The sequence below is a fragment of the Aptenodytes patagonicus genome, chromosome 7, assembly GCF_965638725.1.
Source record: "Aptenodytes patagonicus chromosome 7, bAptPat1.pri.cur, whole genome shotgun sequence".
In the NCBI taxonomy this organism is placed as follows: domain Eukaryota; kingdom Metazoa; phylum Chordata; class Aves; order Sphenisciformes; family Spheniscidae; genus Aptenodytes; species Aptenodytes patagonicus.
Genome location: NC_134955.1, coordinates 13,132,034 through 13,144,794, shown reverse-complemented (window position 1 = coordinate 13,144,794; position 12,761 = coordinate 13,132,034). Strand labels below are relative to the sequence as shown.

General features: G+C 37.7%; 1 protein-coding gene across 5 annotated transcripts in view; it reads right to left on the bottom strand.

Moving 5' to 3' along the window:
- The window catches only part of DENND5A (DENN domain containing 5A), a 73,443-nt gene that overhangs the window by 22,743 nt on the left and 37,939 nt on the right, over positions 1-12,761 (bottom strand). For 4 of the 5 annotated variants that reach the window (XM_076344023.1, XM_076344025.1, XM_076344024.1 and 1 more), the window contains 5 exons: positions 8,379-8,696; positions 5,335-5,550; positions 4,164-4,398; positions 3,548-3,698; positions 2,812-2,905 (listed from right to left, as the gene is read on the bottom strand). In XM_076344023.1, coding sequence (XP_076200138.1) covers positions 2,812-2,905; positions 3,548-3,698; positions 4,164-4,398; positions 5,335-5,550; positions 8,379-8,696 — 1,014 coding nt within the window. Of the gene's footprint in view, positions 1-710; positions 819-2,811; positions 2,906-3,547; positions 3,699-4,163; positions 4,399-5,334; positions 5,551-8,378; positions 8,697-12,761 lie in introns of all 5 variants that reach the window. The other variant, XM_076344028.1, reaches the window with a different exon arrangement.

The window sequence follows — 12,761 nt, the reverse complement described above, 5'->3', positions numbered from 1 at the left end:
GTCAATTACTCACTCCACCACTGAGAATTGTCTTGTTATTTTTTCATATAAAATGAAAGTTTGTAATAATTACCCAGACCAAGACTATTCAAATGGCAGACTGGTCTACATGGGGACTGGAAGAAAACTTTGCCTGGAGCTTGACAACATCTGAGATCTGTGCTATGCCCTGCATTCCTGCAGATCTCCTGTTTCTTACCCACCCCCCCAGTCTTTCAGGAAGCAGCTGCAAAATGCTACTAACAGCTCTCAGCTGTGAACCATCTGCATTTTTGAGCAAAATAATTTCCTGAACTCACTATACTTGAAAGAGCTTTTCTGCTCCTGTTACTGCCATCAAGGAGTTGCCACTGTTTTCACCTCAGAGACAAGAATAATTTGACAAATGTTTCGAAAGACAGGGGATCACAGATTGGTTGGGGCACAGCTAACTGTGAATAAGTGATAAAGAGGAAGTCCTGTACAGGCACTGACAGAATACTCACAATTAGTACATATTTCAGATTAACAGGTAACTTCTCTAGCTTATACTGAAATAATGACCAACTGAAAATTCAGTGAACAGACAGGTTTATCAAACATAATATGATCTTTGCAAAGAGGAAAACCACACCTTCCCCATCAGCTTTGCACTAGCAGTTATGATACATACATTTAATTATGCATCTATCCAGAACTACGATTACAGTCATATTGTACATTGGACATACCAGATAATGCTCTGACACAGATTTTATAGAGGGCATGAAGGGCCAATCATGCTGGTCCCAGTCTAAACATAACTGCAACTGAAGCTCTGACATGGAAAAGTCCAGGTGCTGGCAGGACAAGTTGGTAGCAAAAAGCCAAGCAGACCATGTAAAGCGAAAAGTAGTAAGAACATATGAAGTAATAAAAGCAAGCATGCAAAACAGAAAAGGAAAACAGTGAACACATAATACAATGCAGAACTCCCAAGCACTCAGCATAAAAATAAATTCTTAAGTAATGAAGCTGAAAGGAAAAAAGAAAAGATGGTGTTCAATCATTGGATTGATGTAAACTCTGCCCTCCGCTGGGCACAAATACTTGCAAGTTAAAAGCCACTAAGTCTCAATTCCACAGATTTTTGTTGGCTGCCCCAAAGCTTCAATTTGTCTAAGACTCACAATACTGCACTTTGAAACCACTGCCTCCTGCTCAGCCTGATCCCCAGTGTTCATCTCAAAGGCCTCCCTCCCCATTCTTTCAGACTTAATAGGAAAGTCTCTGGTTCACCTGGGAGACGGCATCAACATCCAATCAGTATTATATAATCAACAAGGTACAGCATAAAACCCTAAAACATCAGCACAGATTAACCTGGCAGTTGGTACCCTCACCTGAGCATGTATTTCTAATTTTTATTCCTCAGAAATTATTTGCCTCGTGTGACAGAATAACTCCTATAGGATAATCAACATGTGAAGAGTCAGTTAAAAAACAAAACAAACAAAAAACCCCAGAGACTAGAGGTAGATTTTTGCCTTTGTAATTACCTCGTTGAAATCTCAGAAGTTTACATGTGCTAAACATCATAATTGTTAAAAGCAATATTGATATTACAAATCAACTATTCTTCACTTCTGTTACTTCTAAAGTACTTTTTACTTAGAGTTATCTGAGCATATGGAACATGTCAAAGCCAGAAACTACTCGTAGCTTTTTTTATTATGCAGACATTCTTCTATTACATGGTTATGGATGACATAGATGACACTACACTTCAACAAAATTTTAACAAACCAGTGAGAAAATTCTGGAAATGAGTACACTGGAAAGGCAATTAAACTCATCACTACCATAAAAGAGTAAACTGGACAGACAAAGATATTTGATTTTGACATCACTAACCTAACAGACACAAGACTACTTTAAAATTCCAAATGAAGCTTTTCTGAAGATATTTAACAAGACAAGAAAATATTGTCTTCAGTGAACAACATACATTTAAACAAGAGTAAAGCTCTGAGGTTACTAAACAAAAAAAATGAATTCTGATATTTTAAACCAGATTATTCTTGGAATTACCCGTAAATCAACACCTGGTGTAACAGTCTGCAGTCTGTATCATATGAATCAGAAATTGTACTGTAATTAGTTCACATCACCCAGATCTTTCAAAAATCCCTTCACCACAAGAATAACCGTGTCAGCTGTAGAAGCACTGATGAGAAAAGTTATCAGTTCAGAAGGTGGGTAAATCAGCATCAGACTGTGCTGTGTAAAAACAGGCAGACACAAACCTGACAGTATGGGTGGGGTTCACATTCCCACCTTAGCATGAGGTTGTGTGTCAATTTGCCACCTTAAGTCTTCTTTTATTTGCCAAAAGGCAATGCTTCTGGTTTTAGGATGAAATTAATCACTCTCTGGAGGTGGTTATCTTTCCTCCATCAAATATATAAAAGAAGCATAGGGTGACAAAGTTAGAGACAGGAAATAGATGGCTAAAAACTGTTAAGATTTAATTCCTCCCTTCCCCCCCACTCCCTTTTTTTTTTTCTTCAAACTTTCAAGCATATGATGACATTTTCAGGGAACTCTCCTATACATGGGATGAAATAATTTTGTCCTGAGAGGAGGTAAAAATGGCATAACTTTTAGAATAAGTAAACTAAGTATTTTTGGCCTGCTAAGGACCAGGAACTTCATTTGTATTAAACACAAATAAGGGAGAGAGAGACGGACTGCAAGTAACTGTCTAGATATTTCATAAAGGCTACAGAGCATTATTCATGCAATTAGGGGGAAAAAAAAAAAATCAGATCTCTATAGTTGAACAGTTTTCACCTCTCTCTGATCATTGTCAAGACGCAGGTGCTCTGTGTGTTGCTTCTGTCTGTCCTTCCGCCTCCACTGTGCAGGAGCATTTCTCTTTGTCCACCTAGAGATGGAGGAATATTATTAAGCAAATGTCAAGAGTTAGGTGAAGGGGAGCGGCAATGGGGGAAATAAGAAGTTTCTCTCTTATTGTATATTGAACAAGTCGACATCAATTACATCAGACAAAGTGCAGCTGCAAATACACACAAAGACTCTCTATAGAAGAATCCAACATTGGGCAACCAAAGGATTTCAGAAAATTAGATCACATACACTTGCTTTGTATTTTTCCATTCTTTTATGATACCCAGTTACAATTTACACCTTTTTCTTCTTCCTTCGAAGTTTTTATAAGAAGATATCCTAAAATATTTGCTAGCTCTTAACTGAGATCCAATTAGGAAAGCTGCTTTTATATCGACAGTAGTTATGAGTAACTCAAAGTACATTGACTATAACCACAAACATAATAGGGCTTTAAGTCAATTTGCTTCTGGAAGTCCAGATTTTTAAGAAAAAAAAACCCACAAGAAACAGAAGAAAAACCCACCACACACAACCCACCCACATCATCTGATTTTTCTCACTTAAAAAAAAAAAGAAAAAAAAAAAAAGATACTGGATTTGCTTTCTAGTGTCTCTGCTTTAGTACCATCCTATAGATCTCGCCAAGATCCAGCACCTGTTGTCCTAGCTTACTCACTTGTTACTCGCTGGTCCAGTGGATAAAACATCAGACTGAAGCTTGGGAAAAAATCCAAGCTCGTATTTCCCTTGTCCAATTTTCATGTCCAGCAAGTGTGGGTGGACTGCAGTGTGATCTATTTTTGCTAGCCTTAATTCAATAGATTTCTCTGAAATAGTAAGAAAGTTAATTTTTTTAAAGGTGTCTTATTCAGATATGTATCTATAATCATACATCCTCAGCTAAAAGTGGATCTCAAATTTAAGAGAGGAGGTGGAAGTTTCTTACTGACCCCAACAGGTACACTAGTACAAGAGTTTATTTAATATCAAAGCACTGACACCAAAAGGAGAAAAATGTTTATCATCTTAAGCTCAAACATTTTTCACACAAAGCATGCAGGAAAACAGCTGAGTTCAATTAAACTTTACATTAATTTTATCTCACATCTCCGCTTCCTATGTAACATTTAGTTCCCCACTTAAGCTTTACATCTCAGCTTTTTTGGTCTTTTTTTTTTTTTTTGAGGTTTCAAAGCATGAATTGTAACTTAACTTTAACCTAACGTCTACAACAAACAGCACTGACTAGTTGTATTTTCTTAAGTGTCAAGAAAGCGGCTTATTACTCTTACCAGCCTCATCAACGGTTGTGCACTTTTGATACATAGATGTGCGCAGAGTTGGCGTCCTAACATTTAGCAGCCTAATTTTATCCACTCTAGAATCAAATACTCTTAGAACAGGGTCTTTATCATCTTCATCGTGGCACATAATCTTATTGTCAATAAAAGATGCAAACATTTGGGTCTCCAGGAATCTTGAGAGGAAAGGCAAGTAAGGTTCAGGCTGGTCCGACAAGAAAGATGCCTAGCAGACAAGAAGAGGTAAGAGTGTTTGGGAGTCTGCAGAGAGAGATACATACACCAAAAGCACCAATTTTTCTAATCAAGGATGTACTAGAGTGCTTTGGTGCCACTTAAAGCCTAGTTTTATTACACAAACCAATTCTATCTCTGAAACAGGCAGTCTATATGAAATCTTCAGTTTCATGACAATTACCTACTACACAGCACAGTAATTATTAAACTGTGATTCTAGCATTTCCTTAATTTTCTAAAAATTTCAACAGAATCCCAGCAAACCACAACAACAGTACTGCAGGTGTGGATATTATGTACTTCTGGCTGGGCTCAAAGCTTATGAAGTTGATGGGAGTCTTTTCATACGATTTGATGGGAATTAGATTAGCATTTTAGCAGGCAGTGCTGCAACATAATCTTCACCCACATAAATTATCCTGCTGACAAATATCTCATCTCCAGTAAAGAAGACAGCAGTAAAATTTGAAGAACTGGGTCTTGTGTTTCCCTAGAAAAGAGCTAGGGATACATTTGGTACACATGTACGTAAGTGTTGTGTGGGGTCATGGCTTTATCCATTAACACATTCAGCAATTCCTCTAGTTAAAAAAAAAAAAAATTTAAAAAAAATCATTTTCACTAGTAATATTTAACCTTAATATAGAGGTTAGCCATAAAGTGAGGCTTTCTAAGCTATTTTTCTACAGCAATCTGTATTTTTCTACGGTATCCTTGAAAGAGTATTTTTATCTCTCTCTAAGTGCGTTTATGTATATATTTTTCCACATAATATACAAGATGTGACTTTTTTTGGGAACACTGAAATTTAAGGAAGAAATTACAATTTTGACAGTACTGTTTTCCACTTTATGGCCCAATAAACAAAGTCTTAGGTTTTAATACTGTTTTAGTTTTCACATTGACATATCTTATTACAACTTACTTTATCAAAGTTTTGCATCTGTTCCCTGTTTGTAAACCAAGATTCCTTGTCCTGACTGGGTTGAATGACAAATACTTCATAATCTGCAAACATTTGTGTAAAGCGGTTGGCAAAAACCTCACGGATTTGAATGTTCAGCTGGTAAATCTTGAATTCTTCTTCATCACACTGAATTTTAAGATCTTTTTTGCTACTGGTCTCCTCTCGCACCTCCAACTGAGAAAGTAAGGGAACAAAAAAAAAATGTGTATTGTTGCTTTGTCAGGTATTCTAGGTATACAAGATCTTAACCTGCCATTCAACTGCTACTCCTCAAGTCAATATTCCAATAAAAAAAAATTACTTACAGTTTCAAGCACTGTAATAGAACAGCAAGATAAAAAAAAAATCTAGAAAGAAACCTTTGTCTATAAAAGCTCTAATTTCAATAATAAACCATAACCTACTTTAGTACTGGTTGCACTGGATACGCATTAGATTAAAAAAGGATAGATAATAACCATATACATGCCCACGTATGCCATATACTTAATTTACTTTCTTTTACCCTTTTAATCACCTGCATAGGCTTTTTAGGGGTTTTTACTACCCTTGCATGTTAGGCAAATACATATTTCTGTCTGGTGTAATACAAGTCCAGATTTAGTACTGTTACAGTTCAATACATACCAGCTTTCAAATGAAGACAGAAACGCACAGTAAAAAGCAGCTGTGCATGTCTAGTAGCCAATTTCCTTTAACTTAAGTCCTTAGCAGTGTAATGCAGAATTCATCACTACACAGCCCAGAGTAGTCTTCAATGAAATAAAATGCATTTTCAGTTAACGCATGGGCTAAGATTTATGGAAACAGCAATATCAGATTCAGATATTCAATTCATACTGGTTTTGATAGGACTTGAGTATTTAGAAGAAAAAAAAAAAATTCAAAGCCACAAGCATTCATGCACTATTTTGAATACACATTTGCTACCCCTGCCTTTGTTAATTATTGTAAGAGGCACTGCCACACAAATTACGTGATTATATTATAGACATAATATTATGTCTATTATTATAGACATAATATCTAGAGCTTACAACATCTGCACAATGATGCAGTTGCTGCAGCTGTCCCATGCTTCTTAAAGCACCTTGGTTATAGCAGTCCAAGGCCAGCTATAAATAGCATCCTATAGCCATGCTCTCTGCTAGAGAGAGCTCTGCTATTCAGCCATTTCTAACTGCATCCCATAAGTAGCACTTGGCATCTATACATTCTCCATTCATTGGATATTTGGTATTAAGCAGGTTTTTTCAATTATTTAAGTATTTGAGAAAATTTTGACAGTTATGATGTGTGTTTTGACAGTTATGACAGTTGTGATGATACTCCTATCATCACGAAAAAGGCTAGTCAAATGGGACTTTAACTACTATGGAAGAAAGCACAGAGTAGAAAGGCCTAAATGTGCAAAAACTTACAAGAAATTAAAAAAGACCTGTATTTCTCCCATCACTTCCCAATCCATTCAGCAAAAGAACAAAAGCTTCTTACCAATTTTCCCCTGAACAAGAAGAAAACAATGCAAAAGAAAAACTTGAGAAGAGGAACACAGCTAATTTGAGCATCTAATCCTGTCTAGTAACCAAACACTTCTTCTTGTAACCCCCCTACAGCTCCCTCCCCACAAAGCGGCTCTCCTCCCCAACCTATTGTAGGTCACACAATTTCTATCTCTGGCCCCACCTGTAGCCCAAGTTACAGTCACACAGGTAGGAATCAGACTCAGCAATGAAGAACTGGTCAAGATAACATAAACATGCAAGAAATAAAACCTTTGCTGAGGAAATCTTCATTCCATTCCACAAAGGCTCAAAAAACCCACAGTGGTCTTTCAGGTAACACCTTTTCTGCAAAAAGGGCAAAAAATTTTTTCCCCAGTTCTGATCGCCCAAAAAAAATCCAATCAGGGTCACCATGAGCTATGCACATTCACTTGCTGGTGATGCAAGTTTGCAGAAGGCTGCCATTGATCAATGTTGCAATTATTTTGTCCAGTGCATTGTTAACTATTCAAGGCCAGGGAGGTTCGAAGTAAAATACTTGGCACGGCATCTAATCCAAGGGAGATAAATCAGACACATCCTGGACAAACAGGGCATCTTGGCTTGTATAAACCAGGCTGTTAGGAGATAACTTGTTTTATCAGCAAAACCACAGGAATTTGGCTGCAACAGCCGAAGCGTGAAACTAAAGGTGAAGGAGAACTAATTCCGACAAGGGGAGATCACGACCACCGACTCAAGAAACCCTCTGACCCAAAAGAAGAGAAAGGCTGAGCATGCGGACTAATTAGCATAAGAAGCAAGAGAATCATTTAACCAATAGGTAATAGAGTATAAATAGTGTGAAGTTTTGATAATCGGAGAGCTACTCTTTTGTGGGCTACCACCTAGCTCCCTACTTTGCGCAAACTGGAATAAAAGAAACGGAAATGCCTCGCCTTGGTGTGTAAATTGGCATTGTGCACCGGGTAACAAGCCTGCGTTCGGGACAACACTGGGAATCAGACACTAATGCACTTTACAACATCAGCCAGAAAAAAGCATCACAGTATCCCTATGGCAAGCATATTATATACAAGTAAAATTATACATACTCTACACACAATGAGAAAGAAAGATACCTATAGAAACCGAGACTGGATTCCAACTTCAGGATTATCTGGACATCAGTTTTAGCCACGTAAATCATAAGAAAGTGGTGTAAATTCAGAATATATCTTAAAACCAAGAATAAACAAGGCAAGCTGTATTTTTAAACATATTATCTTGGCAAAGAAACACTTGGGGGATAGCCAAAGGTTTCCCTAGATGTTGTGGGGTTAAACCCCACTCCCCCTCTCCCCCCAGCTTGCCCTTGTCTCTACAGATGTCCACAAGGTTTGTGAGCATGTTAACATAAAGTTCTTTCTAGTGAAGACAGACAGAGTCTTTGGGCCATGACTTCAGACCACCTGCTACTGCAGGTCGAGAGACAGTGCAGATAATTTCATAGCTTACCTTTTCTAGACTCACACCTGTTCTTTTAACAAGTGCTTGGAGTCTTGCAATAGTTTCATTTTCCTTTAGCAGCTCATACGAATTCAAAGGTGATCCTGCTATGTTCCCATTTCTTTTATCAGAAACTAGGTCACATGCTCTGAGGCTCTTCATCTTGGAGGCACTTTCACTGCAGTGAAGGTTTCCCTCAGGTGGAATTCCAAAAGCCGTTAGTATCTCTGAAATTTCCTGAATGAACTCAAGTTTATTTGGGAACTGGGGTAAGTCTTCTGGCAGCTCGATGAAATGGTTGTCTACATCCACAAAGCACAGGTTAGCCTGGGATTTAATTTAGAACAGGATACCATTACAATATCACTAAGCACAAGGGTCATGTTTTATTCATCTGTGGGTTTTGTGCTTATTAAAAGATTCAAATACATTTGCATGTGTTTGGTTATTTTGTAAAACAGACTTGCCCCAACCATAACCGAACTGGTTGGTTGGCTTTGAAGAAAGCAGCACAAGGCCTACATTTCCAGGTCTTTCAAGGAGGTAACTAAGAAAGACTCTAAAGTTGTTTACTAGGTACAAAAGAGATTGTAGCATATATTAGGTACAGATGTGCAAATTTTTTCATACACATACAGCTAGATTTTAATTACAGGATATTTGCAACACTATTTTATACACGTGCATACGTATGCAGGTGACTGCCTGTTGCTCAGGTTATCAGTCTGCTCCTCTAAGAGATTTGGCAAATTCCATTCTAAAAGCTGTACTGATATTGCAGAAGCTGCAATAAAGTTATCTTCTCTTTTTTGTAAGCAACTTGAGAACTAAGGCAATTCCTTTCACAAGTTTAGAAGTTTGTTTCCAAGGGGAAAAATGAATTGAACTAGTTTGAATTCTGTTTTCCTGTTCCAATCTCCATCTATCTCATTTACCATCAAAAAAGACTGAGAAAAAAAAAAAAAGAAAGAAAAACCACCTATGTGGCTTCCACAACAACATCAAAAGAAGCTATACATCTTTCAAGGATTTACCTCACCCTATATTTGGTGAGGGGGTGGTTTCCCCTTTTGGCTTCTGCAATACAAAATCTGTAACAAATGGTTTCCTAACTTTACGTAATTACATACTTCACAGCAAGAACCCCATTCATGTGGGAAACCTGCTTGGAAAGTTAAGTATACAGAAGAAACATTGTTTTTCTGTAGAAGCATTTCAGTTTTTCTTCACTGCAGAATTAACGTGAACTGTCACTTAGCCTTCCCTATAAAAAAATCCCTTCACCCAGATTATGGTGCTTCAACCTAGCTTCCTCACATTATTCTAAGAGGCACACCTGAACTCAGATTTCACTATAGCTTTGCAGCAAAATACATATCAAGTCATGAGAACTAACAAATCTCCAGTTATTTCTTATGATTCAGTAAGTGCAGAAGGATGGAAGCACTCTCACAATTTAATAGGAAAAAGAGAATTGGAAGAGGTTAACCTCACACTGAATGAATTATGGATAATCCCAGAAATCAGAGCAATGTACACAAGCAGTGAAGCATCAAGTAAAGACAAAGCAGTTCTTGTAAGATTTTGCTATGAGACTGTTCATAGGTAGACTAGGATAAACTGTGCCTGACGAGACCCCTTCATTTAAGTAAACTGGTGTGAAAACATACATTTAATACTTGTGACAGATTTAGCTCTCTTGGCATTTCTACAGAACAGTTAGGATATCAATTCTCCTTAAAACACAAATATCTGTTGTGTTTGATTTCTTGAACTTCAACATTAAAATTCAAAAAAAACACTGTAATTCTTAAAGCAGAGCTCCACTGGACATATTACACTAGATTTGCACAGAACTTTGCATGTAAAAGTCCAATTTATGCTCTGCTACAATATTACGCATAGTTACAAAGGTAAAAAGAAGAATTCCAGTTCTCCATTTCCTGATGTTTTAGCATTTTAATACTGGTATTTATTTCTTATGCTCAAAGGAATGCATATAAAACAGTTTAGTAGCTCTCATATAGATCCTTTACTGTAAATTAAATCACAAATTGAATTAGGTGTTGCAAAAGAATCCAAGGTCAATAAATAGAACTAAGACCTTGATTCTGAAACAGCTTCTGGTGCAGCCTAGAAAAAGTTTTTATTTTTTTAAATAGGGCAGGTGTCATTGTTTAGATTTCCCCAGTATCAACATTGCTCAGTGTCCTGGTTTCAGCTGGGATAAAGTTAATTTTTTCCATAGTAGCTAGTATGGGGCTGTGTTTTGGATTTATGCTGGAAACAGTGTTGATAATACAGGGATGTTTTCGTTATTGCTGAGCAGTGACAACACAGAGTCAAGGCCTTTTCTGCCTCTCACACCACCCCACCAGCGAGTAGGCTCGGGGTGCAAAAGAATTTGGGAGGGGACACAGCCGGGCAGCTGACCCCAACTGACCAAAGGGATATTCCACACCATATGATGTCATGCTCAGCATATAAATCTGGGGGAAGAAGAAGGAAGGGGGAGACATTCGGAGTGATGACGTTTTGTCTTCCCAAGTAACCGCTACACATGATGGAGCCCTGCTTTCCTGGAGACAGCTGAACATCTGCCTGCCGATGGGAAGTGGTGGATGAATTCCTTGTTTTGCTTTGCTTGCATGTGCGGCTTTTGCTTTACCTATTAAACTGTCTTTATCTCAACCCACGAGTTTTCTCACTTTTGCTCTTCCAATTCTCTCCCCCATCCCACCGGGGGAGAGTGAGCGAGTGGCTGTGTGGTGCTTAGTTGCCAGCTGGGGTTAAACCACAACACTCAAACACAGCAGGTGTTGTGCGTGCCTACCTAGCAAGGCAGCTCCAGTGGTAGGCTAGGGATGCACGCAGAGTGCATCTGCTTCTCGTTCAAAGAAATACTCAGCACAAAGGGACAGTATGTACACAAGAACTCTCATGTTTTAAGTAAGCACCTGAATTTAGTAACTTCAAGACCCCCACTATACACATGGTTCTGTGATGATTAGAAGTCAAGTCAGCTAATATTTATCAGGAACACTGAAAGCACTTCAGGACATGAGAAAAATAAAGCCTTGAAACTAGGCACAATGCCTGCCAATCAGTGCTGAGGGAAGAACAAAACACATTTAATTTGTCACAAGCTGTCTGAGAAATATCAAGACAGACTCATTAAGAAACTCTTCAAGCAGTTTAATTGCATTTCTTCCTTTTTAAACTCTCTTTTATTGATGACATTCAACTTCCCTTCTTTTTTGGATTATCTTGCTGTAGCACAGATTCTGCAGAAAACATCGCTCTTGGTTAAGCTTGGCTGTACCTAAAAAGTGCTTGGCCAAAAAGTAACCAAATGTTAACCTTACTAATGTAGAGATTCAAGTCTTCACACTTAAAATAAACTCCTTGCCAATGAATAAAAAGCCAAATTTAATGCTTGCTAAAATTGCTTATAAGTATCTAGGCTCATTTGGCTAATTCTTCCAACAGTTAAATATCCTTTCTGGAGAGTTTCTCTTTAAGAGCAATACACATAGTTTAAACACTCTAAGCCACTAACAATGATTGCTTATCATGCAACTTACTATGACATTTCTCAGAATTTGCCCTATATAGAAGCATTAAAAAAAAAAGTTAGTGTGCAGCAATACTGTAAAGAGTGTAAAAAGTATTTTTGGGGACACTCTACACTTATTCAGTGCCCGGTTAGTAACCCATAAGTTAGAGGACTACCCAGAGCAGCATAAGCAAAGGAGATTCAGTAAGTGGCTTTAGCCTCCCTTAACTTAGGGAGACTGAGGTCATCCTCAAGAACTGCGTAAGCACTTCAGAAAAGGCCATGTTCCCCAGGGAACAGAAATGGCAAAGAAACCTCACTTCACAAGCACTTCAAGAGGTACCAAAACAACATTTTTCTGTAAAAATGAAATCCCAAGTAAATAAACTGCCAGTAGCAGACACCAAAACAGTCAGTCTCACAATGCTGCTACACTACAGATCCAACAGAAAGGAATACCAGTAAGGATAGAGGGGTCCCCACCATCAATTTATTTTAAAAAGCAAGAGAAATGAAATGGCACTTATTTTTTATGAAATCATGGCCATCCAAAGCACTTTGCATGCTAGGAACTGGGCAAGTACACAAAGTAGAAAAATAAAGGAGTTCTTTGATCACAAAGTTTTACTTATTTTGTTTCTGGAGGCAGCAGAGTTGAGCAAGTTGTGAATAGCTGACAGCTCTGTACGTAAGCCTCTATGGATACACTGATCATCATTTTATACATACAAAATTAATTATATAAATGATATAAAGACAAGATACTTAGCAACATGTGTAAATAGAGATACAATTGAAAGAACATCCTTAAGTTAGTTGTTTGGTATTTCAGGTGT